This window comes from Balearica regulorum, chromosome W (genome assembly GCF_011004875.1).
Source record: "Balearica regulorum gibbericeps isolate bBalReg1 chromosome W, bBalReg1.pri, whole genome shotgun sequence".
In the NCBI taxonomy this organism is placed as follows: Eukaryota; Metazoa; Chordata; class Aves; order Gruiformes; family Gruidae; genus Balearica; species Balearica regulorum.
Genome location: NC_046219.1, coordinates 1,590,606 through 1,616,237, shown reverse-complemented (window position 1 = coordinate 1,616,237; position 25,632 = coordinate 1,590,606). Strand labels below are relative to the sequence as shown.

The 25,632-nt window shown below is 45.0% G+C and overlaps 2 protein-coding genes and 1 long non-coding RNA gene across 9 annotated transcripts in view; 1 reads left to right on the top strand and 2 right to left on the bottom strand.

Moving 5' to 3' along the window:
• Window positions 1-25,632, bottom strand: part of LOC142599148 (SWI/SNF-related matrix-associated actin-dependent regulator of chromatin subfamily A member 2) — a 686,065-nt gene that overhangs the window by 139,990 nt on the left and 520,443 nt on the right. The gene's annotated exons all lie outside the window — the stretch shown is intronic.
• LOC142599154 (proprotein convertase subtilisin/kexin type 5-like) overlaps window positions 1-25,632 on the bottom strand; it is a 287,421-nt gene that overhangs the window by 135,487 nt on the left and 126,302 nt on the right. For both annotated transcript variants that reach the window (XM_075738888.1, XM_075738886.1), the window contains exons 6-7: window positions 7,108-7,196; window positions 3,420-3,592 (exon numbers count right to left, since the gene is read on the bottom strand). In XM_075738888.1, coding sequence (XP_075595003.1) covers window positions 3,420-3,592; window positions 7,108-7,196 — 262 coding nt within the window. The remainder of the gene's footprint in view (window positions 1-3,419; window positions 3,593-7,107; window positions 7,197-25,632) is intronic.
• Window positions 1-25,632, top strand: part of LOC142599232 (uncharacterized) — a 537,129-nt gene that overhangs the window by 432,457 nt on the left and 79,040 nt on the right. The gene's annotated exons all lie outside the window — the stretch shown is intronic.

Sequence of the window (25,632 nt, the reverse complement as noted above, 5' to 3'; positions counted from 1 at the left end):
TCCTTATAACACCACCATTTCAAAAAAATAGGAATTTGTCAACTGGAAGTATGATACATAGGGAGCTTTCATATTTGCATAGAAATTGTTTACTAATAAAAGTCTCCAAGTCTGTAAATTTAATAAATTAAACAAAATACCCTAAAGATGACAGAAAAATCATTATACTTAAGACAGGTTTAAAAATTCCTTTCATCTTCCTGTGCCCTGATCCTGGGTACAATTTTAAAGCATATTTAATTTCTGGCGTACGTTTTCATTTCATAAATTCAGTTATTATTCGGTATCCTTTCTTGAAATAGATTTATGTATTTCAATTTATGGCATGTTCTGTCTCTATGGAAAAAAAGTATAGGCATTTATCTTTGCTATTTTGTACTGGATTTGGAAGGAGTAATCGTATTAGCTCAGGAGATTTAAAAATAATAATAGTTCTAAAACACTCTGCATGAGCTGTTAATTGGAATAATAAGAGCAAAAGTTAAATTAGGTATTTTTTTCATAGATCCCAGTCTCACATCACACTGAATAAGAAGCTGTGGCTCTTGCATCCATTTCATGTTTACTTCATTAATTTAATAAAAAAAAATCATTCAGTTTAATTATACTTTAATTCTTATTCAGCACCACCTCTAATTTTCCAAAATAAAAACCCCAGCATAATTTCCTTATCAGATCCATTTACAAAATCTTGACTGTACTCTGTTCTGTTTTTTAAAAAATTAATATCCAGTTGTGCCTGCATACGCAGAATAAATGAAGAATATCAATCTTGAACCTTTGTAGGATCTGAAAGAATGTCCTGTCAAACTTTTCTGTACCAATGTTGCTTTAATTCACAGATACTAGATGTAATAGCTATTGTTCGGTTCAATATTTCTAAAAAAGTAAGGTCAAGGTTTGTACACAGCATAATATGCTTTTTTGTTCGCCTATTATTATTTGTGCAATTACTGTGACTGCTTAGGGAAATCAGTGTTTGGCAGGGTATTTACCCAGTCTTTACCTTGGACAATGATCTGATTTTTGGAACAGAGACAATTTGACTTTTCTTCTCCTGTTTGCTTAATCTTTTAAAATTCAACATCTTATGACAGTGTAAAGAAAATCAGAAAGGATACCTTTATTCAAAAACTGAAAAGCATGCTTTATTAAAGAGAACATGGAACACAGATTCATCTTAAAATCATTTTTGGCCTGCAAACTAAGCCTTTAAGTAAGATGATGACTGAGACATAAATGTAAAGCCTTTCAGTATATATTACATTTTAAAGCCATTATCCCTTGTCCTGTCACTACATGCCCTTGTAAAAACTCCCTCTCCAGCTTTCCTGTAGACCCCCTTCAGGTACTGGAAGGCTGCTATAAGGTCTCCCTGGAGCCTTCTCTTCTCCAGGCTGAACAACCCCTACTCTCTCAGCCTGTCCTCAGAGGAGAGGTGCTCCAGCCCTTTGATCATCTTCGTGGCCCTCCTCTGGACTTGCTCCAACAGGTCCATGCCTTTCTTACGTTGGGGGTCCCAGAGCTGAACACAGTACTCCAGGTAGGGTATCATGAGAGAGGGGTAGAGGGGGAAAATCACCTTCCTTGACCTGCTGGTCACACCTCTTTTGATGCAGCCCAGGATACAGTTGGCTTTCTGGGCTGCAAGCGCACATTGCTGGGTCATGTTGAGCTTATTATATTGCTCCATGAACAACTATTCTAATAATGATTATTAAATATGGCAGAGGTCTCTGGGGTCACTAAATCTGTTTAACTCCTAAGCCCCTGGAATTTCTCACAGGATAAAGTACATGCTCGAGTATTTTGTTTTGCTAGGCTTAACATGTTGCATGCTATACAACAAGCAAAAGTGTAAGTCTGCAGCTCTACACTGAATGGTCATCATATGATGAAATGAAAGGAAGGCAGTGATCCGTTGCTGCATGGTTGGTAAAGCATTCACAGTACTGAATTTTATGAGACATGTTTTTAATATTACATAGCATAGTATGTACTCAGTCCTTGTCATTAGTTTAGCATTTCAATAATTACAAAAACAAACCAGTGACACAGCTGTGACTAGAACTGAAGAATTCACAGCTCCTAGGCTTGTGCTGCAATATAATGGTTCTGGTGATAGTGGATATTAATTTTATGTTGTATTTATTTACAACTTATAGTCAAGTATGCTGTAAATCACCTGAAACACTGAACTGTCCATACAGACTGTCAGCTTGACCAGATGCTCTTATAACTTTTTCTATTATCCCTCTATACTCTATTTCCTGTTACAACCACTTTTTATGGTATATCTTAAATTAATATAATCTTTCAATAGCAGACACTGTCTCTTACGCAGGACACAAGTCTTCCAGCCTGAATGTATTGACTTTAATAGCTACACTTTCTGATTTTGCTGCACAGTGTTACTATGTTCCAGTATTAGTCCAACAGTCTCAGCCTCTTCAAATAAATGTTTTGTACTAATCTCCTCTTTTCTGATCCTAGAGCCAGTCACCATTGAACTAGGAAGTCTTCTGCTGCATTGAAAATAATGCTCAAACCTTCAAGTGTAGAGCTTTAAAATGCTTTCCATCCAATTCTATATACTGGAAAGAGGTGTGAGCATTGGAAGACCAGGAATTCCCGGATCTATTTAACATGCAGGATGGTGAAAGGAAGAACTAAAAATTGGCCTCTGACATCACATTTCCTCTAACTGCTCATTTCCTTCTGTGGTCTTATTTGTTTGACAGTTATTTATTAAAGAAAAGTGAAAAGGTCTTATATTTTTTCATATAGGGATGTTTGGGATTTTGTGTATTGTACTATTGAAGCTCTCTGGACTACATCACACAGAAACTGCAGTTGTACAAACTGTTAGAGAAATGCATATGTAAGTTATAAAAAGGGTTAATGTTCTCTGAGATTAGACATACACTCTAAAAGAAACATGAGTGCAGAGTTTTTTAGCTCCCAGTCTCCTATTAAATCCATCAAATTTTCATTAAGAAATTAAGTAAAACAGAACAACAAAAGGAAGGAAGGATTAAGGAAAAAGTCAAAAGACTTTTATTTTATAATTTCATTGCAATTTAGAATTGATGATTTGGCACTGCTGTGCAAAGTATCATTTTTTCAGTCTTAGCTTTTCTTGCAGAATTACATTATTACCTCAGGGCAGTTTTAGAGGACACTGAGGATGATATATCCCAATTGACAATGAAGAAAGTTAGCTGATACTTCAGGAAGGATTGAACATCTAGTTGCTATAGAATGGAGATGTATTTTTCATTTTACACAAATGAAGCTTTTCTTCTTTCCTTAAGAATATGACTCTTCCCTGTGCAGTGCACTTGTACATACTGAGCACATGTACCCTTACACTCGCACACAAGAGCAGATCCAGGATATGCACTTTGATGTCAACCTACCATTCTGATGCCATTCTCAAAGGCCTGACGTGCTAGAGAAGCAGGTCCATCCACAGTCTTACCATCATCATCAGGCCCCCAGCTGGCACTGTAGATGTGGATGTGTTGGGGATTAAGGCTCAGAGACTTTGCTTCTACCATGTCTGTCACATCTCCATCCAGCATCCGTATGCCTTCAGAACAAAAGATACAATGAACAAGACAACCAAACTCAAAGTGGTTGTTTGTTTTTTTTTTTCCCCCCAAGAAAATTGTTGTGTAGGACATCAGACTGAATGATCATAAAGATCTCTATTGTAAAAAAAAAAACCAAAAAAGAAAACCAAACAAAAAACCCCCCCACCAATCTGTTTGGATATGTGTTTCCCTGATGAAAAAAATGCTTCTATATAAAAAAATACAAATAGGAATTAATATTTTTGTCTTTATTCAAGTTTTAAGAATTATCTGCAAGTCTATTTATCCACTGTATAGCCTTTGAACTTTAACAAGAAACTTTTATACTAAAGAAAACTTTAAAAAAAGACTTGAACCTTGAAATATTTGTTTCTCACTTGAAGACATTATCTGCTTTGCTTTTTCCTTTTACATTGCAGCACTTAATTTGAGACATTCATAGCCCTAAGTATGTTGACAGACATAAACACAGTATTTTTCCTTTGTCATATGAGGTTGCAAAGAAGAAACAGGAGAAAGCTCTTTTATACAGATGAATTATGCAATATAATGGTGTATTGCTTTGTTTTTTAATGAAAGGGCCTATAGCTGAGATAAGCATGAACTACAGGCATAATTTTTTCTAAGAAACATCCCACAACCTGTAAAAGAACTGAATGTCCAGATTGCAATTTCACTCATAGTTTCGTATCTGCAGATTAACTCCCCACTCATGCTGTTTTAAGAAGATTCAGACTTTCTAAGAATCTTTTTTCTGATCTATTTTGTGGTCAGTTCTTAAATGTGTTGAAATGAGACAACGAGTACAAAAACATTTAAAAAAAAAAGTGCATTACTGGTGGATATCTTGCCAATGACTTTCCATCACAAAGGTCATTAATCAGATTTTTTTCAGCTGCCAGTATTTGATGAAATATCAATGAAAAGGATTTCTTTTCCCCTTTGGTCTCTTCACTATCCCTTATGTGTCCAGAGATGCAGCAACATTTTGGTTTGGAGACCCATCTTGGTGGACCAAGTTCAATATCACTGTCAGCAGGTGCTCCTCTGTGTAAGAATACAATTGCTATACCTCAACTAGTTTCTTCTCCTAAAATGAGGGTCTTTAAATCCCTGGGAAATAACCAAGCTGAACACTAGTTCAGTATAATATGATTCAACATTTTTACACTCTATCTGGCCTGGGGAGAGGGAACACAACTTCTGCATATTCACATGTATAGCTTATAGTTTTTATGAGGGAAGGGAGGGAGGCATGCAAAAACAGAGATCAGCAACAGTGAAACTCTTAAACATATACACCTAGTAGAAGGGGAAGCTTAACCTCCCTTCCCAATACCCTAGAATTCCCTCTTGCTTCTCATTTTCAGCAGATTATCTGCTGGGTCTCCTGAGGACTTACATTTGAGATACTTTATAAGGGTGGTACATTATGTCAAGTGAGATTTATACAGCTGCCACTATAGTATTTTCTAGCTTTCTTTAAACAGCGTTAAACAGTGTTACTGATGGCTCCGCAGAAGCACTGTGTTAAGCAGAATAGATACCATTTTTATTTCGTTTAGGCCAATGAAGTTTCTTGAAGGCTATTAGATTCTTGAGGTGGGTTGACCTTGGCTAGCTGCCAGGTACCCACCAAGCCACTCTATCACTCCCCCTTCATCAACAGGACAAGGGGAGAAAAATACAATAAAAAAGCTCATGGACTGAGATAAGGACAGGGAAATTACTCACCAATAACCATCATGGGCAAAACAGGCTCAAGTTGAGGAAGATCAATTTAATTTATTCCCAATTAAAAATAGATTAGACTAGGGAGAAACAAAAAAACCCCCAACCTTAAAACCACCTTTCCCTTCCCACCCCACCCCTTCTTCCCAGGCACAACTTCACTCCTGACCCTTTTACCTCCTCCTCCCCCACTACCCCAAGTGGAGCATGGCGGATGGGGAATGGGGGTTAAGGTCAGTTCATAACATTTTGTTTCTGCCACTCCTTCCTCCTCATACTGTTCCCCTGCTCCAGTGTGGGGTCTCTCCCATGGGATACAGTCCTTCACAGGCTTCTCCAATGTGGGTCCCTCCAACAGGCTGCAGTTCTTCAAGAACTGCTCCAGCATGGATCCTTTCCACAGAATACAGTCCTTCAGGAATAGCCTGCTCCAGTGTGGATCCCCTACAGGGCCACAGGTCCTGCCAGCAAACCTGCTCCTATGTGGGCTCCTCTCCACAGGCAGCAGTTCCTGCCAGGAGCCTGCTCCAGCACAGGCTCTCCATGGGGTCACAGCCTCCTTCAGACACATCCACCTGCTCTGGCGTGAGGTCCTCCACAGGCTGCAGGGTGGATATCTGCTCCACTGTGGACCTCCATGGGCTGCAGGGGGGCAACCTGCATCACCATGGTCTTTATGACAGGCTGCAGGGGAATCTCTGCTCTGGTGCCTGGAGCACCTCCTCCCCCTCCTTCTGCACTGACCTTGGTGTCTGCAGGGTTGTTTCTCTTCTTACTTTTTTTCTCACTCCTCTTACAGCTGCTGTTGTGCAGCATTTTTTACCCTTTCTTAATTATGTTATCATAGAGACACCAACAATGTTGCTGATTGACTCAGCCTTGGGCAGTGGCTGAAACTAGCTCTGTCTGACATGGGGCCACCTCATGATCAGATACAGAACTATTCAGTTGTGGAAACATGGCCTCAAGTACGCCTGCTCATATTTTTTAACTGTTGTCTATAGTATATGTAAGTAAACATGTTTCTTTTTTCACAGATGGCATCTATTTTGGGGCAGAAAATCAACAGTTAATGAGTTTGAGCTATAGGTGTTTTTACTGAAAGCCAAATGATTTAATTAAAAATACAGAGTAAAACTTCACTTGAAGTGTTAAAAACTGGCACAGGCAGGCTACACTCTAGGAGATATTTACATGACATTTTGACAGTCATTTCAAGAACCAAGCTAAAGGTCTTAATCGAATAGCTATTGACTAAGAATTGATAGAAATTACTTGGAATCTCTTGGCTGAACAGAACAAAAGACTGAAATCAAATCTCATATTTCAGGTAATAATCTGATCACACACAGGGATCAAAAGAAGATACTCTCCAACCACAGCCAAACAACACAAAAACGTTTTTATTTTACAACTCTGTCAGTGTTTTGTTTGGGATCAATATGCAAGTGAATATTCGTGATGTGTAGATTTACTTCTGATTTGTCAAGGCTCAGTTAAAGCTCTGAATTTGTGAGAAAACCCAAATGTCCTGGGTTTTATGTTTTCAAGAAAACCCTTGCTTTCTGTTTTTCTGTGTGTACTGAGAGGTGGTATCCCAGGGAACATTGGAGAAGCATCACTACAAATAAATTCCTTCAGTACTGGTATTTAACTACCATGCTACAAGTACAACTGTTATCTATACAAATCTCCTTTTGTTTAGAAAGCTCTGAATGTACCATTTGGTACAAATGACTCTTTAGTTACTTTTTTGTTTGTGGGAAACTGTTTCACATACCTCCAATCTTGGCATTAAAGGCAATTCCTACTGTGCAGTGTGAGTTGTTTGCAGTGGCTGCCACTTCTCCAGCACAACGGGTTCCATGCCTGTAGTCAGAAAAACATTTTTTTCAAGTAGGCAAGATAATCCACCAACTCAGAATGTTGGGATTTAAAGGCATTGACTTTGCTCATCCTCAGATGCTAAACCCACAATTATCCACAATATCTTGCACTATGTACCTCCCCATAGCAAATTAATGCCCTTGTTACAACTTTTCCCCAAATGCATTTTAACATTATCATCATAACCATCTTCTTAAATTCTTCATGACAGACTTTCTAGCCATTGGAAGCACACATAGTATGCAACAAAGGCATACTAAGATGATATATAATCCATAGCAACAGAAAGAAGTCTAGGACACCAATTCTTGATTTTGAACCACTATTTACATTATGGACAGAATTTTTGTCCTCCATTCTCCCACAAGTACTCACTAACAAATATGTTGCTAGCACATGCCTCTATACAACCTCCAGTGAGCATCCTCATTAGGTAGAGCATGTACCCCATTCTTCCATGAGGAAATTGAGACTGTGCCTATGCCCACATAGCTGTTCACAGGAATGCCTAAGAGTGGCTATAAGCCAGATATACTTACACAACAGTTTAGAGTGTATCCTAGTCATACCTTAGACCAACCCTGCAAGCCTTCTGTCTTTCCAGGACAGAAAAAACAGCTGAAGTACTCTCCTCATCAGAGCTACATGCTGCATCTGGAAGGAGAACTAGGCTATAAGGGCATCATCTTCAGAAGCAGCTGAAGAAGAACATCAAACTGCTGGGGCATGCTTACACCCTTGTCCACTGTGCAGTGCCAGAGTGGGATGCCTTGCTTAGACATGATCCACACTCTCTACAAGGTGACAGTGGTCATCTGTATGACCACTATGGTAGGAAAGCTGTTTCTACTCTTCATGACTTTTGCTTGCCAATATAGGTGTATTGGGTTTGCATAGCAAGGCTTTGGTAGTGGGGGGGCTACAGGGGTGACTTCTCTGAGAAGCTTCTAGAAGCTTCATCTATGTCCAATAGAGCCACTGGCCAAGGCTGAGCCAATCAGTGACAACAGTAGAACCTCTGTGATAATATCTTTAAGAAGGGGGGAAAAAACCTGCACACCACCAAGAGAAATTGCAGCCAGAGAAAAGAGTGAAAAAAACCAGCTATTCAGACACCAAGGTTAATAAAGAAGAAGGGGGAGGAGGTGCTCTAGGTGTCAGAGCAGATTCCCCTGTAGCCCATGAAGAAGACCATGGTGAGGCAGGCTGTCTCCCTGCAGCCCATAGAGGTTAATGGTGGAGCAGATATTCACCTGCAGCCTATGGAAGACCCCATGCTGGAGCAGGTGGAGGCACTCAAAGGAGGCTGTGACGCTGTGGGAAGCCCATGCTGGAGCAGGCTCTTGGCAGGAGATATGGACCCATGGAGAGAGGAGCCCATGTTGGAGCAGGTTTTCTGGCAGGACTTGTGACCCTGTGGGGGACCCATGCTGGAGCAGTCTCTTCCTGAAAGGTCTGCACCCCTTTGAAAGGACCCATGCTGGAACAGTTTGTGAAGAACTGCAGCCCCTCAGAAGGACTCATGTTGAAGTTTGTGGAGGACTGTTTCCTGTGGGAGGGACCCAATGCTGGAGCAGGGGAAGAGTGTGAGGAGGAAGGAATGGCAGAGGCAACATGTGATGAACTGACCATAACCCCTGTCCCCCTGTGCTGCTCGGAGGGAGGAGGTAGAGAAAATCAGGAGTAAAGTTGAGTCTGGGAGGAAGGGAGGGATGGGGAAAGGTGTTTTTAAAATTTGATTTTATTTCTCATTACCCTACTCTGATTTGATTGGTAATAAATTAAATTAATATTCCCAAGTTGAGTCTGTTTTGCCTGTGATGGTAATTGGTGAATGATCTCTCCTAGCCCTTATCTCAACCCCTGAGCCTTTTGTTATATTTTCTCTCTCCTGCCCAGCTGAGGAGGGGAGTGATAGAGCAACTGGTGGGCACCTGGTATCCAGCGAGGGTCAACCCACTGCAATAGATTTCATGTTCTCCACCAGTAAATTTTGTCCTCATCATTATGCAGTTAATCAACTCCATCACAGAAATATGATAAAATTAGAGTGAATGGGGAACTTAATGTGTGTGCAGAGTGTGTGTGCAGAGATATGGAGTTTCAGGCCAGACAATTTAAGACATGGGGAGTTCACGAGATGGAGATAGAAAGATAACATAGGGCTTAGGTAGCCACAGAGAAAGAAGTTTAAAAAGTCGAGGCAAAAAATAGATAACAACATGGCAAGCGCTTCAGAGGAGGCTAAGTGCAGTCAGTTGTGTATTCAGGTACACTTTCACTGGTGGTGGTTGAATGATTGCTTATGTGGACATCTGGAGAACAGGGGTGTTTCTGAATTAAGGTTGAAGTCTATGTTACAGACAAGAATCACAGTTGCTTTCTCTTAGTACAGCTGGCTTTGAGAAAAGTCACTCCTTAGTTCCATATCATAAGAGGGTTTTTTTCCCCTTAACCTTTTGAGACATTTAGTGTTTCTCAGCTAAGACAACTAGTTTGCAATGGATTAATATAAAACAACACAATAAGACTAGGAAACAAAAAAAGAGGAAACAAAGATAATAAGCATTAAAAGTGATTGATTAATGCTAGCTTGTTATAATTTCAAAGGACATCTTTCAATTTATCAGGTAAATTAGAAATATATTATATCAGAAAAGTGTAATTTTTACTCACAAGACCAGCTGATTAATCCTAAAGCTGGATCAAGGTATCACAATTATATGTATATGTCCTCAAATTATTTTTTATTAACCTGTTTATAATTCATCAAGTGCTTGCCAGACTTGATCAGAGTATTTTTCAAAACTTAATTTGAAGGGTTTTTTTCATATGAAGCCTATTTTTCAAGTCTAATTTTTTTCACTTGAAGAAAGCCAATCTAAGAAATTTATCAGGCAACATCTTATCCTATTATAGAATTATTTTGTAAACCCTGGAGTACATCATACAGGAATTGCAGATGAAAACATGTTTTAAAAAGATCCCTGTTTGTTTTGAAGTATTTTCAAATAATTTTATAGTTCCCTATTTGTTTGAAACAGTGCCTTTAAATATATTTATATTTGTAGGAAAATGCCTGTCTTTAGAATTATTTAGAAGACAGAATCACTGAATCGCTGAGGTTGAAAGGGAATTTTTCAGATCATCTAGTCTACTCCTCCTGCTCAAACAGGGTCAGCTTAGAGCAGTTTGCACAAGACGGAGTCCAGATGGCCTTTGAATATCTCTACAGATGGAGACTCCACAGCCCCTCTGGGCAACTTGTCTCAGTGTTTGATCAGCCTCACAGTAAAAAAGTGTTTTCTTGTGTGTGTTGGTTTTGTGTGGCAAGGTTTTGGTAGCTGGGGGGCTACAGGGGTGGCTTCTGTGAGAAGCTGCTAGAAGCTTCCCCTGTGTCTGATAGAGCCAGTGCCAGCCGGCTCCAAGACAGACCCGCCGCTGGCCAAGGCCAAGCCAATCAGCACCTCTGTGATAACACATTTAAGAAGGAGAAAAAAAAACAGTTAGGGAGAGCTTTTGCAGCTGGAGAGAGAGGAGTGAGAAGATGTAAGAAACTCTGCAGACACCAAGGTCAGTGCAGAAGGAGGGGGAGGAGGTGCTCCAGGTGCCGGAGCAAGATTCCCCTGCAGCCTCTGGTGAAGACCATGGTGAAGCAGGCTGTCCCCCTGCAGCCCATGGAGGGAGGATGAGGGGGTGTAGAGATTCCACCTGCAGCCTGTGGAGGACCCCACACCAGAGCAGGTGGAGGCACCTGAAGGAGGCTGTGGCCCTGTGGGAAGCCCATGCTGGAGCAAGCTCCTGGCAGGACCTGTGGAGAGAGGAGCCCATGCCAGAGCAGGTTTGCTGACAGGACTTGTGACCCCGTGGGGGACCCATGCTGGAGCAGTCTGTTCCTGAAGGTCTGCACCCCATGGAAGAAACTACGCTGGAGCAGTTCGTGAAGGACTGTAGCCCGTGGGAGAGACTCACGTTGGAGAAGTTTGTGAAGGACTGTCTCCCGTGAGAGGGACTCCATGCTGGAGCAGGGGAATGATGAGAGGAGTCCTCCCCCAGAGGAGGAAGAAGCGGCAGAAACAATGTGTGATGAACTGACCGTAACCCCCATTCCCCGTCCCCCTGTGCTGCTGAGGGGGGCGGAGGTTGAAGCCGGGAGTGAAGTTGATGCCAGGAAGATGGGAGGGGTGGGGGGAGGTGTTTTAAGATTTGATTTTATTTCTCATTCCTCTACTCTGTTTTGCTTAGTAATAAATAAGATGAATTCCCTCTCTAAGTTCAGTCTGTTTTTCCCATGACGATAATTAGTGAGTGATCTCTCCCTGTCCTTATCTCGACCCATAAGTTTTTTTTTTTTCATTGTACCTTTTCTCCCCTGCCTAGTGAAGGAGGGGAGTGATAGAGCGGCTCTGGTGAGCACCTGGCCCCCAGCCAGGGTCAACCCACCACATTGTGTTCATATAGAATTTCATGGTTTTTTAATTTGTGCCCATTGCGTCTTGTCCTATCGTTGGGGCACTACTGAGAAGAGTCTGGCTACCTCATCTTCATTCCCTCCCATCAGGTACTTATACACATTAATAAGATTCCCCCTGAGCCTTGTCTTCTCCAGTCTGAAGAGTCACATCTCTCCCAACCTCTTCTCATAAGGAAGATTCTCCTTAATCATCTTTGCAGCCCTGATATGATTCCCAAACTTCCCTTTTTCTCATTATGATTTTGTTAGGTCTCACATATAAGTTTATAGGCAGTATCACTCAAAACACAGATGACTATACTCTTAAAAATGTATATATGTAATATACCCACACATATTACATCAGTGCATATATTTTATTAAGAAATCACCACCTACTGTGTGAAATGCATGTGGACCAGATGCAGCTTCCCAGAGAGAGGCTGTGTTGGGATAAAACCTTCCCTGGGAACCAAGTTTGGAAAAAGCAGCAGAGAGAAGTGTCTAGGAATGAATGGCGCTTTTTCAGTAGAGAATGGGGAAAGATAAGAAACACGTGGAGAAAGAAGGCTGCCTGAAAAGGAGCAGAAACCACTTGAGTTTGTCTGTGATTCACAGAGGAGTATATGGATGCCTGCCACTTTAACTACATCCACTGAGCACCATCAAAAGGGTTAGATTTCCCCTGGATAGCCAGACTTCATTTGCAAAAGGACCATGTAACATTTGTTCATAGGAAACAGAAGGGCTGTGTGGTTGGCACAAGAGGGAGAGAGAAAGTGTGACTGCCCTTCTCAGCAGCAACTCATAGTAAAATGGGATTACATAATATATTACATTAATATATCATTACATATATTTATTGAATTAAAACACAATGTGAAATTTCAGGTAAAATTCTGATAGAAAAAAATATATTCCAGAGAAAAGTAGATCTTTGGAAAATTTTACATGTTTGTTAAATTAACGTTTCCGAATATTTCACTAGTCTTCACACATTGAAAAATCCTTTTTATCATATTTTGAGTCTATTAATGGTACACATTTATTTTGTAAACATATTTTTATGTTAGAGCCTTGCTTCTCTGCCAAGATTATTAATTGCATTCCACATTTATAAGGGAAATGATAAAATTAAAAGTTCCTTTATTCATTTCAAGATCATATCTATAAAATTGCATTCTTTATAAACAGCTTCCCAATGAGTGAATTAATCATATATGCAACTCAATTTCTTTTAAGGTTATGGGTCCTTTAAGTAATACTTCAATTATGTTGTAAAAGGGAAGAGGTTCTAAAAAATATTCATTTAACAATTATGTTCTTTCCACATTCCTTTTATTTTTCTTTGTCCTAGATTTTACTTGAGGTCTACAATTGTGAACAGAGCCTGAATTCTGAAAAGAAACCCACAAAGATCATAATCAGAAAATCAAAATCAAAAAAGCCTTCTCTTTAATCAATACAGTAATTCCTTAACTAATTAGATGAACAAATGTGATGAAACCTATGCCTGAAATTTATTAGGACTGCGTTTTGGGTTTGCGTGGTAAAGCTTTGGTAGCAGGGGGGCTACAGGGGTGGCTTCTACAAGAAGCTGCTAGAAGCTTCCCCTTTGTCCCATAGCGGCAATGCCAGCCGGTTCCAAGACAGACTCGCTGCTGGTCAAGGCCAAGCCAATCAGCGACAATAGTAGAGCCTCTGTGATAACATATTTAAGAAGGATTAAAAAAAAGGAGCGACAGGTTTTGCAGCCACAGCGAGAAGATGTGAGAAGAAGGAAAAAAAATACAGTTAGGGAGAGCTTTTGCAGCCGGAGAGAGGAGTGAGAAGATGTAAGAAACTCTGCAGACACCATGGTCAGTGAGGAAGGAGGAGGAGGAGGTACTCCAGATGCCGGAGCAGAGATCCCCCTGCAGCCCATGGTGGAGACCATGGTGAGGCAGGCTGTCCCCCTGCAGCCCATGGAGAATGATGGGGAGGAGAGATTCCCCTACAGCCCATGGAGGACCCAACACCGGAGCAGGTGGAGACACCTGAAGGAGGCTGTGAACCCATGGGAAGTGCATGCTGGAGCAAGCTCCTGCAGGGACCTGTGGACCTGTGGAGAGAGGACCCCACACTGGAGCACGTTTCCTGGCAGGAACTGTGACTCTGTGCGGGACCCACACTGGAGCAGTCTCTTCCTGAAGGTCTGCACCCCATGGAAGAGAACCACGCTGTGGAGCAGTTCATGAAGAACTGTAGCCCATGGGAAGGACTCACATTGGAGAAGTTCATGGAGGACTGTCTCCTGTGGGAGGGACCCCATGCTGGAGCAGGGGAAGAGTGCGAGGAGTCCTCCCTCTGAGGAGGAAGGAGCGGCAGTGACAATGGGAGTAAAGTTGAACCTGGGAAGAGAGGGGGGAGGAGGTGTTTTAAGATATGGGTTTATTTCTCATTACTCTGTTTTGCTCAGTAATAAATTAGATGAATTTTTTTATGAGTTGAGTCTGTTTTGCCTGTGACGATAACTGGTGAATGATCTCTTCCTGTCCTTATCTCGACCTGCAAGAGACTTTGGTGGGCACTTGGCCTCCAGTCAGGGTCAACCCACCACAGTGGCTGGTGCTGTCACAAGAGTTTTGGCTTTTATGACAATGGGACATTCTTTGATGAGTATAACTTGTTAGGGAGGGACGGGATCCACCTGTCTAGAAGAGGCAAGGGAATCTTTGGCAGCAGGCTGGCCAACTTGGTGAAGCGGGCTTTAAACTGAAGGACTCAGGGGGTGGGGTCCAAAGTGGCAATGCTCATGCCATCGCATCCAACTGGGGAATAAGCCAGGCCAACCAGAGCAGCGACGACTGTCCCTTAGCTGCCTCCCAAGATGAGAACCAGAAAACCAACCACCTCAAGGGTGTGCGTGACTATGGTGGACCCTCTTGCACCCCTCCAGGGAAACCTGTGTGCTCGAATACCCCTCTGAAATGCCTGTATCACCAATGCATGCAGCAGGGGGAATAAACAGGAAGAACTAGAGGTCTGTGTGCGGTCGCAGGGCCACGATCTCATTGCAATTACAGAGGCATGGTGGGATAGCTCGCATGACTGGAATGCTGTCATGGATGGCTATGTACCTTTCAGGAAAGACAGGCCAGCAAGGCAAGGTGGTGGAGTTGCTCTTTATGTGAGAGAGCAACTGGAATGTATCGAGCTCTGCCTAGGCATGGATGAAGAACGAATAGAGAGCTTATGGGTAAGAATGAAGGGGCAGGCTAATATGGGTGACACTGTTGTGGGTGTTTACTACAGGCCACCTGATCAGGAAGAGGAAGTCGACAAGGCCTTCTACAGGCAGCTGGCAGTAGCCTCACGATCACAGGCCCTGGTCCTCATGGGGGACTTGAACCACCCTGATATTTGCTGGAAAGGCAACACGGCCAGGCACGCGCAGTCCAGGAGGTTCCTGCAGAGCACTGATGATAACTTCTTGACACAGCTGGTGGAGGAGCCCACGAGGAGAGGGGTGCTGCTGGACCTTGTACTAACGAACAAAGAAGGACTGGTTGGGGACGTGAGGGTTGGGGGCAGCCTTGGCTGCAGTGCCCATGAGATGGTAGAGTTCAGGATCCTGTGTGGAAGGAACAGGACAATGAGTAGGATTACAACCCTGGACTTCAGGAGAGCTAACTTTGGCCTTTTCAAAGACCTGCTTGGGAAAATCCCATGGGTTAAACCTCTAGAAGATAGGGAAGTCCAAAAGAGCTGGTCAATATTCAAGCACCACTTCCTCTGAGTTCAAGATCAGTGCATCCCTAAGAATAGGAAATCATAGAATGGTTTGGATTGGAAGGGACCTTAAAGATCATCTAGTTCCAACCCCCCTGCCATGAGCAGAGACACCCTCCACTAGACCAGGTTGCCCAAAGCCACATCCAACCTGGCCTTGAACACTTCCAGGGATGGGGCATCCACAACCTCTCTGGGCAACCTGTTCTAGTGCCTCACAACCCTCAGAGGGAAGAATTTCTTCCTAACATCTCATCTAAATCTACCCTCTTCTAGTTTAAACCCATTACCCCTTGTCCTATCACTACACTCCCTCATAAACAGTCCTTCTCCAGATTTACTGTAGGGCCCCTTTAGGTACTGGAAGGCCATAATAAAGTCTACCTGGAGCCTTTTCTTCTCCAGGCTGAACAATCCAAACTCTCTCAGCCTGTCCTCATAGGAGAGGTGCTCCAGCCCTCTGATCAGCTTCGTGGCCCTCCTCTGGACTCCCTCCAACAGCTCCATGTCTCTCTTGTACTGGGGCCCCCAGAGCTGGATGCAGTACTCCAGGTGGGGTCTCACCAGAGCGGAGTAAAGGGGCAGAATCATGTCTCTTGACCTGCTGGTCATGCTTCTTTTAATGCAGCCCAGGACATGGTTGACTTTCTGGGCTGCTAGTGCACACTGCCGGCTCATGTTGAGCTTCTCATCAATCAACACCCTCAAGTCCTTCTCCTCAAGGCTGCTCTCAATAGCGCACAAGTCCATGGGACCTGATGAGATGTATCCGCGTGTCCTGAGGGAACTGGCAGATGAAGTTTCTAAGGCACTCTCCATCATATCTGAGAAGTCCTGGCAGTCCGGTGAAGTTACCACTGACTGGAAAAGGGGAAACATGCTTCTTCAGGATACTGTTGGCATTCTTGGCCACAAGGGCACATTGCTGGCTCATGGATAACCTGATGTCCACCAGGACTCCCAGGTCCTTCTCTGCAGCGCTGCTTCCCAATAGGTCATTGTGGTGGGTTGACCCTGGCTGGGGGCCAGGTGCCCACCAGAGCCGCTCTATCACTCCCCTCCTTCATTAGACAGGGGAGAAAAAGTATAACGAAAAGCTTATGGGTCGAGATAAGGACAGGGAGACATCACTCACTAATTATCGTCATGAGCAAAACAGACTGAACTGAGAGGAAATTCATCTTATTTATTACTAAGCAAAACAGAGTAGAGGAATGAGAAATAAAACCAAATCTTAAAACACCTCCCCCCACCCCTCCCATCTTCCCGGGATCAACTTCACTCCCGGCTTCAACCTCCGCCCCCACCCCCAGCGGCACAGGGGGACAGGGAGTGGGGGTTACGGTCAGTTCATCACACATTGTTTCTGCTGCTTCTTCATCCTCAGGGGGAGGACTCCTCTCATCGTTCCCCTGCTCCAGCATGGAGTCCCTCTCACAGGAGACAGTCCTTCACGAACTTCTCCAATGTGAGTCTCTCCCACGGGCTACAGTCCTTCACGAACTGCTCCAGCGTGGGTCTCTTCCATGGGGTGCAGACCTTCAGGAGCAAACTGCTCCAGCGTGGGTCCCCCATGGGGTCACAAGTCCTGCCAGCAAACCTGCTCTGGCCTGGGCTCCTCTCTCCATGGGTCCACAGGTCCTGCCAGGAGCTTGCTCCAGTGCGGGCTTCCCACAGGGTCACAGCCTCCTTCGGGTGCCTCCACCTGCTCCGGCGTGGGGTCCTCCACGGGCTGCAGGTGGAATCTCTACACCCCCTCATCCTTCCTCCATGGGCTGCAGGGGGACAGCCTGCTTCACCATGGTCTTCACCATGGGCTGCAGGGGGATCTCTGCTCCGGCGCCTGGAGCACCTCCTCCCCCTCCTTCTTCACTGACCATGGTGTCTGCAGAGTTTCTTACATCTTCTCACTCCTCTCTCTGGCTGCAAAAGCTCTCCCTAACTGTATTTTTTTTCCTTCTTAAATGTGTTATCACAGAGGCGCTGTTTGGCTTGGCCTTGGCCAGCAGCGGGTCTGTCTTGGAGCCGGCTGGCACTGGCTCTATCAGACACAGGGGAAGCTTCTAGCAGCTTCTCACAGAAGCCACCCCTGTAGCCCCCCCCGCTACCAAAACCTTGCCATGCAAACCCAACACACTACTTTAGTATAATGTATCTGCTGAGAAAAGAGTGGAGTGAATGGAAACAAGTCCACGCGCGGCGTGGCAGGCGAACCTTCTCCTTCTCACCTGCCTCGCCTTCCCATGTACCCCTGTGCAACAGGTACGAGGGTCTGGCTGTGGAAGGCCACTCGAGCGAGGATATGCATGACAGTCAAGCTACTCCAGAGGTAGCACCTAGGCCCAAAAGGCCCATGCCTCAGGTCGTGACCACCCCAACAAAGAAGAAAAGGAGAGTTGTAGTTGTAGGGGACTCCCTTCTGAAGGGTACAGAGGGCCCGATATGCAGGGCAGACCCTCCTCTCAGAGAAGTCTGCTGCCTCCCTGGGGCCCGTGTCAAGGACATCGCTAGGAAACTCCCCAGCCTGGTACAGCCCTCTGACTATTACCCACTGCTGCTCCTCCATGTGGGTGGGGATGAAGCAGAGACACACACCACGAAAGCGATCAAAAGGGACTTCAGGCTCTTAGGGCAGTCACTGAAGGATTCGGGAGCGCAGGTAATATTCTCCTCCCTCCTTCCAGTTGAGGGCAGCAATGGTGGGTGGAACAGGTGGACGCAGTCCATAAATGCATGGCTCCGTGGCTGCTGTCAACACCACAACTTTGGGTTCTTTGACAATGGGGCGGCCTACACGGCACCAGGCCTGATGAACCCTGATGGGATTCACCCCTCTCAAAGGGGGAAGAGGATCTTTGCCCAGGAACTAGCGGGGCTCATCGACAGAGCTTTAAACTAGGCTCGAAGGGGGAGGGGGATAACATTGGGCTTGCCAGCGACATGTTGTGGGATGATGTGCCCAGGTTGGAGGAACAGGGTGCTGGCGAGGGCCCTCGGCCTACTGCTCAGAGACATGCTGGATGCACTACAGCACGCTCAAAGCCTGGAGGAGACGAGCCAGGGGCTCCGGATGCAACAGGAACCAACGGGGTAACACTGGGAAGATACATCAAAAGAATTCCAGCCACTCCAGCCAATAAGTCAGCCCCATCGGGGGCCCAACTGAAATGCCTCTACGCGAACGCACGGAGTATGGGGAATAAAGAAGAGGAGTTGGAGATGTGTGTGCGCCTGCAAGGCTATGACCTTATTGGCATTACGGAGACATGGTGGGATAGCTCCTATGACTGGAGTGTTGGGATGGAAGGGTACAGGCTCTTTAGGAAGGACAGGCAGGGCAGATGAGGAGGGGATGTTGCCCTCTATGTCAATGACCAGCTGCAGTGCATGGACCTCCACCTGGGGATGGATGAGGAGCCCACCGAGAGCCTATGGGTGAGGATTAAAGGGAGGGCTGGGGCAGGGGACATCATAGCAGGGATCTGCTACAGGCCACCTGACCAGGGGGACCGAGCAGATGAAGCCCTCTATAGGCAGATAGGAGCAGCCTCACGCTCACAAGCCCTGGTCCTTACGGGGGACTTCAACCACCCTGACATCTGCTGGAGGGACAAGGCAGCAGGGCACAAGCAATCCAGGAAGTTCCTGGAATGTGATGATGATAACTTTCTCCTCCAAGTGATAGAGGAGCCCACGAGGAGAGGGGCCATGCTGGACCTTCTTCTCACCAATAAGGAGGACCTGGTAGGGGATGTGAAGCTCAAGGGCAGCCTTGGCTGCAGTGACCACGAAATGGTGGAATTCAGGATCCTCAGGGCAGCGAGGAGGGCACACAGCAAGCTCACTACCCTGGACTTCAGGAGAGCAGACTTTGGCCTCTTCAGGGATCTGCTTGGTAGAATACCATGGGACAAAGCCCTGGAAGGAAGAGGGGCCCAAGACAGCTGGCTAATATTCAAGGGTCACCTCCTCCAAGCTCAGGAGCAATGCATCCCAACAAAGAGGAAGTCAAGCAAAAATACCAAGAGGCCCCCATGGATGAACAAGGAGCTCCTGGGCAAAGTCAGACAAAAAAAGGAAGCCTACAGAGGGTGGAAGCAAGGGCAGGTAGCCTGGGAGGAATACAGAGACACTGTCCGAGCAGACAGGGATCAGTTTAGGAAAGCTAAAGCCCTGAGAGAATTAAATCTGGCCAGGGATGTCAAGGGCAACAAGAAAAGCTTCTATTGGTATGTTACTGAGAAAAGGAGGACGAGGGAAAATGTGGGTCCGCTCCAGAATGAAATGGGTGACCTGGTTACCCAGGATATGGAGAAGGCTGAGATACTCAACAACCTCTTTGCCTCAGTCTTCACTGGCAAATGCTTGAGCCACACTGCCCAGGTCACAGAAGGCAAAGGCAGGGACTGGGAAAATGCTGGGACCGGCACTGTTCAACATCTTTGTCAGCAACGTGGACAATGGGATCGAGTGCATCCTCAGCAAGTTTGCCAACAACACCAAGCTGTGTGGTGTGGTCAACACGCTGGAGGGAAGGGATGCCATCCAGAGGGACCTGGACAGGCTGGAGAGGTGGGCCCATGCAAACCGCATGAAGTTCAACAAGGCCAAGTGCCAGGTCCTGCACGTGGGTCGGCGCAATCCCAAGCATGACTATAGGCTGGGAATAAAATGGCAGGATGGACGCTGTCATGTGCCTATGGATGTGGACAAGAAGATAGCAACTATGTCTCCACCAGCTAACAAGAAGGAAACACAAGCCTTCCAGGGCCTTGTGGGGTTCTGGAGAATGCATATTCCAGGTTATAGTCAGCTTGTGAGCCCTCTCTATTGAGTGACCCGAAAGAAGAACTAGTTTGAGTGAGGCCTTGAGCAACAACAAGCCTTTGAGCATACCAAACAGGAAATAGCTCATGCAGTAGCTCTTGGGCCTGTCCGGACAGGACTAGCTGTGCAACATGTACTCTACACTGCAGCTGGGGAGCATGGTCTCACCTGGAGCTTCTGGCACAAAACAGCAGGAGAAACCCGAGGTTGACCATTAGGGTTTTGGAGACGGGTGTACCGAGGGTCAGAAGCCTACTACATTCCAATTGAAAAAGAGATTCTAGCAGCATATGAGGGAGTTTGAGACTCTTCAGAAGTTGTTGGTACAGAAACATGTCTCCTTTTGGCACTGTGATTGCCTGCGCTACACTGGATGTTCAAAGGAAAACATCCCCTCTACACATCATGCAACTGATGCTACATGGAGTAAATGGGTAGCGGTGATCATGCAATGGGCTCAAATGGGGAACCCCAAATGCCCAGGAATCCTGGAAGAGATCAAGTGGCTGGACATTGCCTGCTGATGGGCTGCTGTTTCCTTTGCCTCTGCGTACGGCCTTTGCTTTTCTTTATTAAACAGCCTTTATCTTGACCCACGAGGTTTTCACCTTATTTTCTCCTCCTGTCTCTCTTAGGAGGGGAGTGATAGATCAGCTTGGTGGGTGCCTGGCAGCCAGTCAAAGTTAACCCACCACAGATACATAATACATGGTTTAGCATGACATAATTAATAGGTCTCAAAATATAAGCATATAAAAAAGAGCTTTGTTTCTAATTGAGCCTAGGACGATTTAGTTCTTGGCCTTAATATGATTTAAAGATTTTATCAAAAGCCTGGAGGAAAACATCTGCAACTTCTGATAAATGTTGTACTTGTAGGAACGTTGGCAAAAGAGAAAGTGATGATGAGGGTAGGTCTGGATTGAGTACCAAATCAGTACTGCCAATGGTAAATGGCCCACTAAAGAGACCATACCTACTCTCGTACCTATCCTCAGAGCAACAACTCTGAAAAAGACTAGAAAGAGCTCTGAATGTGATTTGGGAGTCACACAATGATGAACACATAACATGACAGTGAGGCTAACATTCAGCTTTAATGTATAAAGAGAGGAGACTGAGCTGGCACTCACAGATACACATTACCCTGTGTATCTGGCACTGATGTCATTACTACTGCAATGGTGTGTCCAGTTCAGGTGCCCAAAGCCCATAAAATGGGGGAGGGTTAAGAAGAAAACATACCTTATATGGAATGATGCAAGGAGTTTGACTTTGTTTATCAAAGACAATTAATTGAAGATTTGATCAGACTACATGGGCTAAGTGGATGAAGTTAGACAACTAAAGTGCTCTTCACATGAGCAATAAAATGTGACAAGACCAAATGCCTAGAAATAGAAACTAGAAGAGCTCAGATAGCAGACGAGTGAAAAATTTTAACTGGAATGGATAAACAAGGTCTTTTAAAGGATAGTAGAAGAAATCATAGAATCATAGAATGGTTTGGGTTGGAAGGGACCTTAAAGATCATCTAGTCCAAGCCCTCTGCCAAGGGCAGGGACATCTTTCACTAGATCAGGTTGCTCAAAGCCCCATCCAACCTGACCTTGAACATTTCCCAATGATGGGGCATCCACAACTTCTCTGGGCAATCTGCTCCAGTATCTCATGATCTTCATCATAAAAAATTTCTTCCTTATGTCCAATCTAAATCTACCCTTTTTTAGTTAAAAACTGTTAGTCTTTGTCCTGTCACTACAGGCCATGGTAAAAAGTGTCCTGCTAAGAAGGGCACAATGAAGAAGGCTGTCCTCTTAGTTGCTGTAGAGACACAAGGCGGCAAAGGGCAATGTCCTAGACATAGAAGAACTGAGATGACTTCCCTTGATCCTCATGAAGGGACTTCTGGTCTGGCAGTGAAAGGGTCAGAGAGTGAATACTCTGAACTGGAACAGGAATAGAGAGGGTCCCTGCCTTCGGCCACGAGGAGGAAAGGTATGACCATGTTTATTGGACTGTGTGGATTCAATGACCTGGCACATTGGACCCACAGAAGTATAAGGCTTTGGTAGACACTGCTGCACAGTGTATCCTGGTGCCATCAGGGTATAGGGGCACAGAGCCCATCCGGATCTCTGGAGTGAGGGGGGATCCAAAAAATTGAGTATATTGGAGGCTGAGATAAGCTTAAAGGGGTCAAGTGGGAGAAGCACCCCATTGTGACCGACTCAGAGGCCCCTTTTTTTCCTTGGCATAGATTACCTCAGGAGAAAGTACTTCAAGGACCCAAAGGGATACCAATGGGCTTTTGGTGTAGCCACCATAGAGGCACCACCATATAATGAGTTATCAGAAGATGAGAGACGTTATGCTTTGTTTACTAATGGATCCTGTCATGTTGTAGGAAACCATTGGAAGTGGAAATCTACTGTGTGGAATCCCACATGACAAATTGTTGAGACCATTCAAGGAGAAGGTGTACAGTGAAAGCCATCCAACTAACCCTAGAGATTGCTGAATCAGAAAAGTGGCCAGTACTCTATCTCTGTACTGACTCCTGGATGGTGGCTAATGCCCTGTGGGGGTGTCTACAGCAGTGAAAGAAGACCAATTGGCAGCACAGAGGTAAACCCACCTGGACTGCTGCATTGTGGCAAGACATTGCTGTCCGGGTAGAAAACATGGCTGTGAAGGCACGTCATGTAGATGGCTCACATACCCAAAAGCCGTGCCACTGAAGAACATCAAAACAATGAAAACAGATAGAGAAGGCTGTCAAAATTGAAGTGGCTCAAGTGGACCTGGACTGGGATTGTAAGGGCAGCTATTTGTAGCTCACTGGGGCCATGAAACATCAGGACATCTAGGGAGAGATGCAACATACAGATGGGCTTGTGATCGAGGGGTGGACCTGACCATGGAGGCCATCATGCAGATCACTCATCAATGTGAAATGTGCCGCAGTCAAGTGTATCACACCAGTAGTTTCTCTGGAATAGAGGGTAGTGGCTGGGTTTTCGATATGGCGAGGCCTGGCAAATTGACTATATTGGGCCACTGCCATGAACATGCCAAGGCAAGCGCTACATACTCACCATGGTGGAAGCAACTACTGGCTGGCTAGAAACATACCATGCACTGCCCGAAACACCATCCTAGGCCTTGAAAGGCAAATTTTGTGGCAACATGGTACCCCAGAAAGGTTTGAATCAGACAACGAGACTCATTTTCGAAATAACGTCATAAGCTCCTGGGCAAAGAAACACGGTATTGAATGGGTGTATCACATCCCCTATCACCCACAAGCCTCTGGAAAGACTGAGAGATATAATGGACTGTTAAACACTATGTTGAGGGCAATGGGGCATGGAAACACTGGGATAAAATTTAGCAGAAGCCACTTGACTGGTTAACACCAGAGGATCTGCTAACCATCCTGGTCCTGCCCAAACAAAACCCCTACATACTGTGGGAGGAGATAAGGTCCCTGTAGTACACATGGAAAAGTGGCTGGGGAAGGCAATGTGAGTTGCTCCTCCCATGGGAAAATGCAAACCCATTTGTGGGATTTTTTTTTTGCTCGAGGACCTGGGTGTACTTGGTGGGTAATGGGGGGATGGGGAGACCTGGTGTGTGCCTCAAGGAGATTTAACCTTGGGGGGAAAATTAATCTGTGATGTGAGTTTTATGTTGTAGGAAGTAATGTAGCAGAAACTACCTGAACCGAGGAAGACTGAGCTTCACATGGAACCAGGCAAGTGCAGTGATGACCCAGACCAAGCCAGTGCTGGTGCTCACCAATCGAACACGTTGCTTCTCCTGTCCTGAGCACCCACCTTGACAGATGGGGCCCAAGTCATATCCTGTTCTTATGAACATTTGGGGGAGTGGAGGAAGCCCATGGAATGGGAGAGTAATATCTATCTATCTGCTAAAAGACAGGGGATACTAGTTAATGAGAATGTATAAATCTCTATGTTTGGTATAAAGATGGTTTCAGTATGTAGTATAGGTTGTAAGTTTTGGTAAGAACGGATTTCAGTAATGAGAATTAAATACAATGGGATGGTTAGAAGAAATATATATATGTATTAAAATATGTGGGACCTGAACATGATGCAAATGGTATTGGAGTAAGGGGTAGAGATTGTATTGGGTCTTGCTGGGATGGAGTTAATTTTCCCCATAGCAGCCCCCATAGTGCTGTGCTTTATATTTGTAGCAAGAAAGGCGTTGATAACACACCACTGTTTTGGCTATTGCTGAGCAGTTCTAGTACAGCATCAAGGCTGTCTCTCCAACATCCGCCCTCATGCCTCAAAGGCCAGTAGTCTGTGGGTGGGCAAGAGGTTGGGAGGGGATAGAGCTGGGACAGCTGACCCAAACTGACCAAAGGGCTATTCCACACCATATGATGCCTGCTTAGCAATAAAAGCTAAGAGAAAGGAGGAGGAAGAGGAGGAGGGGGCAGTCATTATTATGGCATTTGTCTTCCAGAGCAACCGCTACACGCAGTGAAGCCCTGCTTCCCAGGAAGTGGCTGGACGTTGTCTGCTGATGGGAAGTAGTGAATGAATTCCTCTTTTTGCTTTGCTTATGTGCACAGCTTTTACTTTTCTTATTAAACTGTCATTATCTTGACTCACGAGGTTTTTTTTAATCTTATATTCTCCTGCTGTCCTGTTGAGGAGGGGGGGTGAGAGAGCAGCTGGGTGATGGTCTGGCAGCCAGCCAAGGTCAACCCACCACACATGCCTGTACCTCAGCAGTCCTTGAGGGGAGATATTTTTCTTTGAGATCTTTTTAAGTGATTCCAATTGTCCTTCCACCCCTCCCCAGTAGTACCATACAGCTTCTTGTGGGGCTGTCCTGGTTTTTGGCTATGATAGAGTTAATTTTCACAAGAAGTTAGGAGGGAACACAGCGAAGACAGGTGACCCAAACAAGTCAAAGGAGTATTCCATATATCATGCTCATCATAAAAAGGGGGCTAGTCTGGGAGGAGTAGCCATGCTTCAGGACAGTCTGAGTGTGTGGTCCTTGGGTCATAGGGTGAGGAATTGCATTGTATATCACTTGTTTTGTATATTCTAAGTACTGTTGCTGTTATTTTCCTCTTCATTTGCTGCCCCAGTAAACTGTCCTTATCGCAATCCACGAGTTTTACCTTTGTCTTCCGATTCTCTTCCCCATCCCATGGGGGGGGGAGGAGTGAGCAAGTAGCCGCGTGGTGCTCAGCTGCCGGCTGTGGCTAAACCACGACAGTTCTTTTTGGTGCCCAAAGTAGGGCACAAAGGGTTGAGATAACAACAGATCTGACCAGAGCGTGTTAAAACAAAAGTTGTTATATGTAATTATTATATT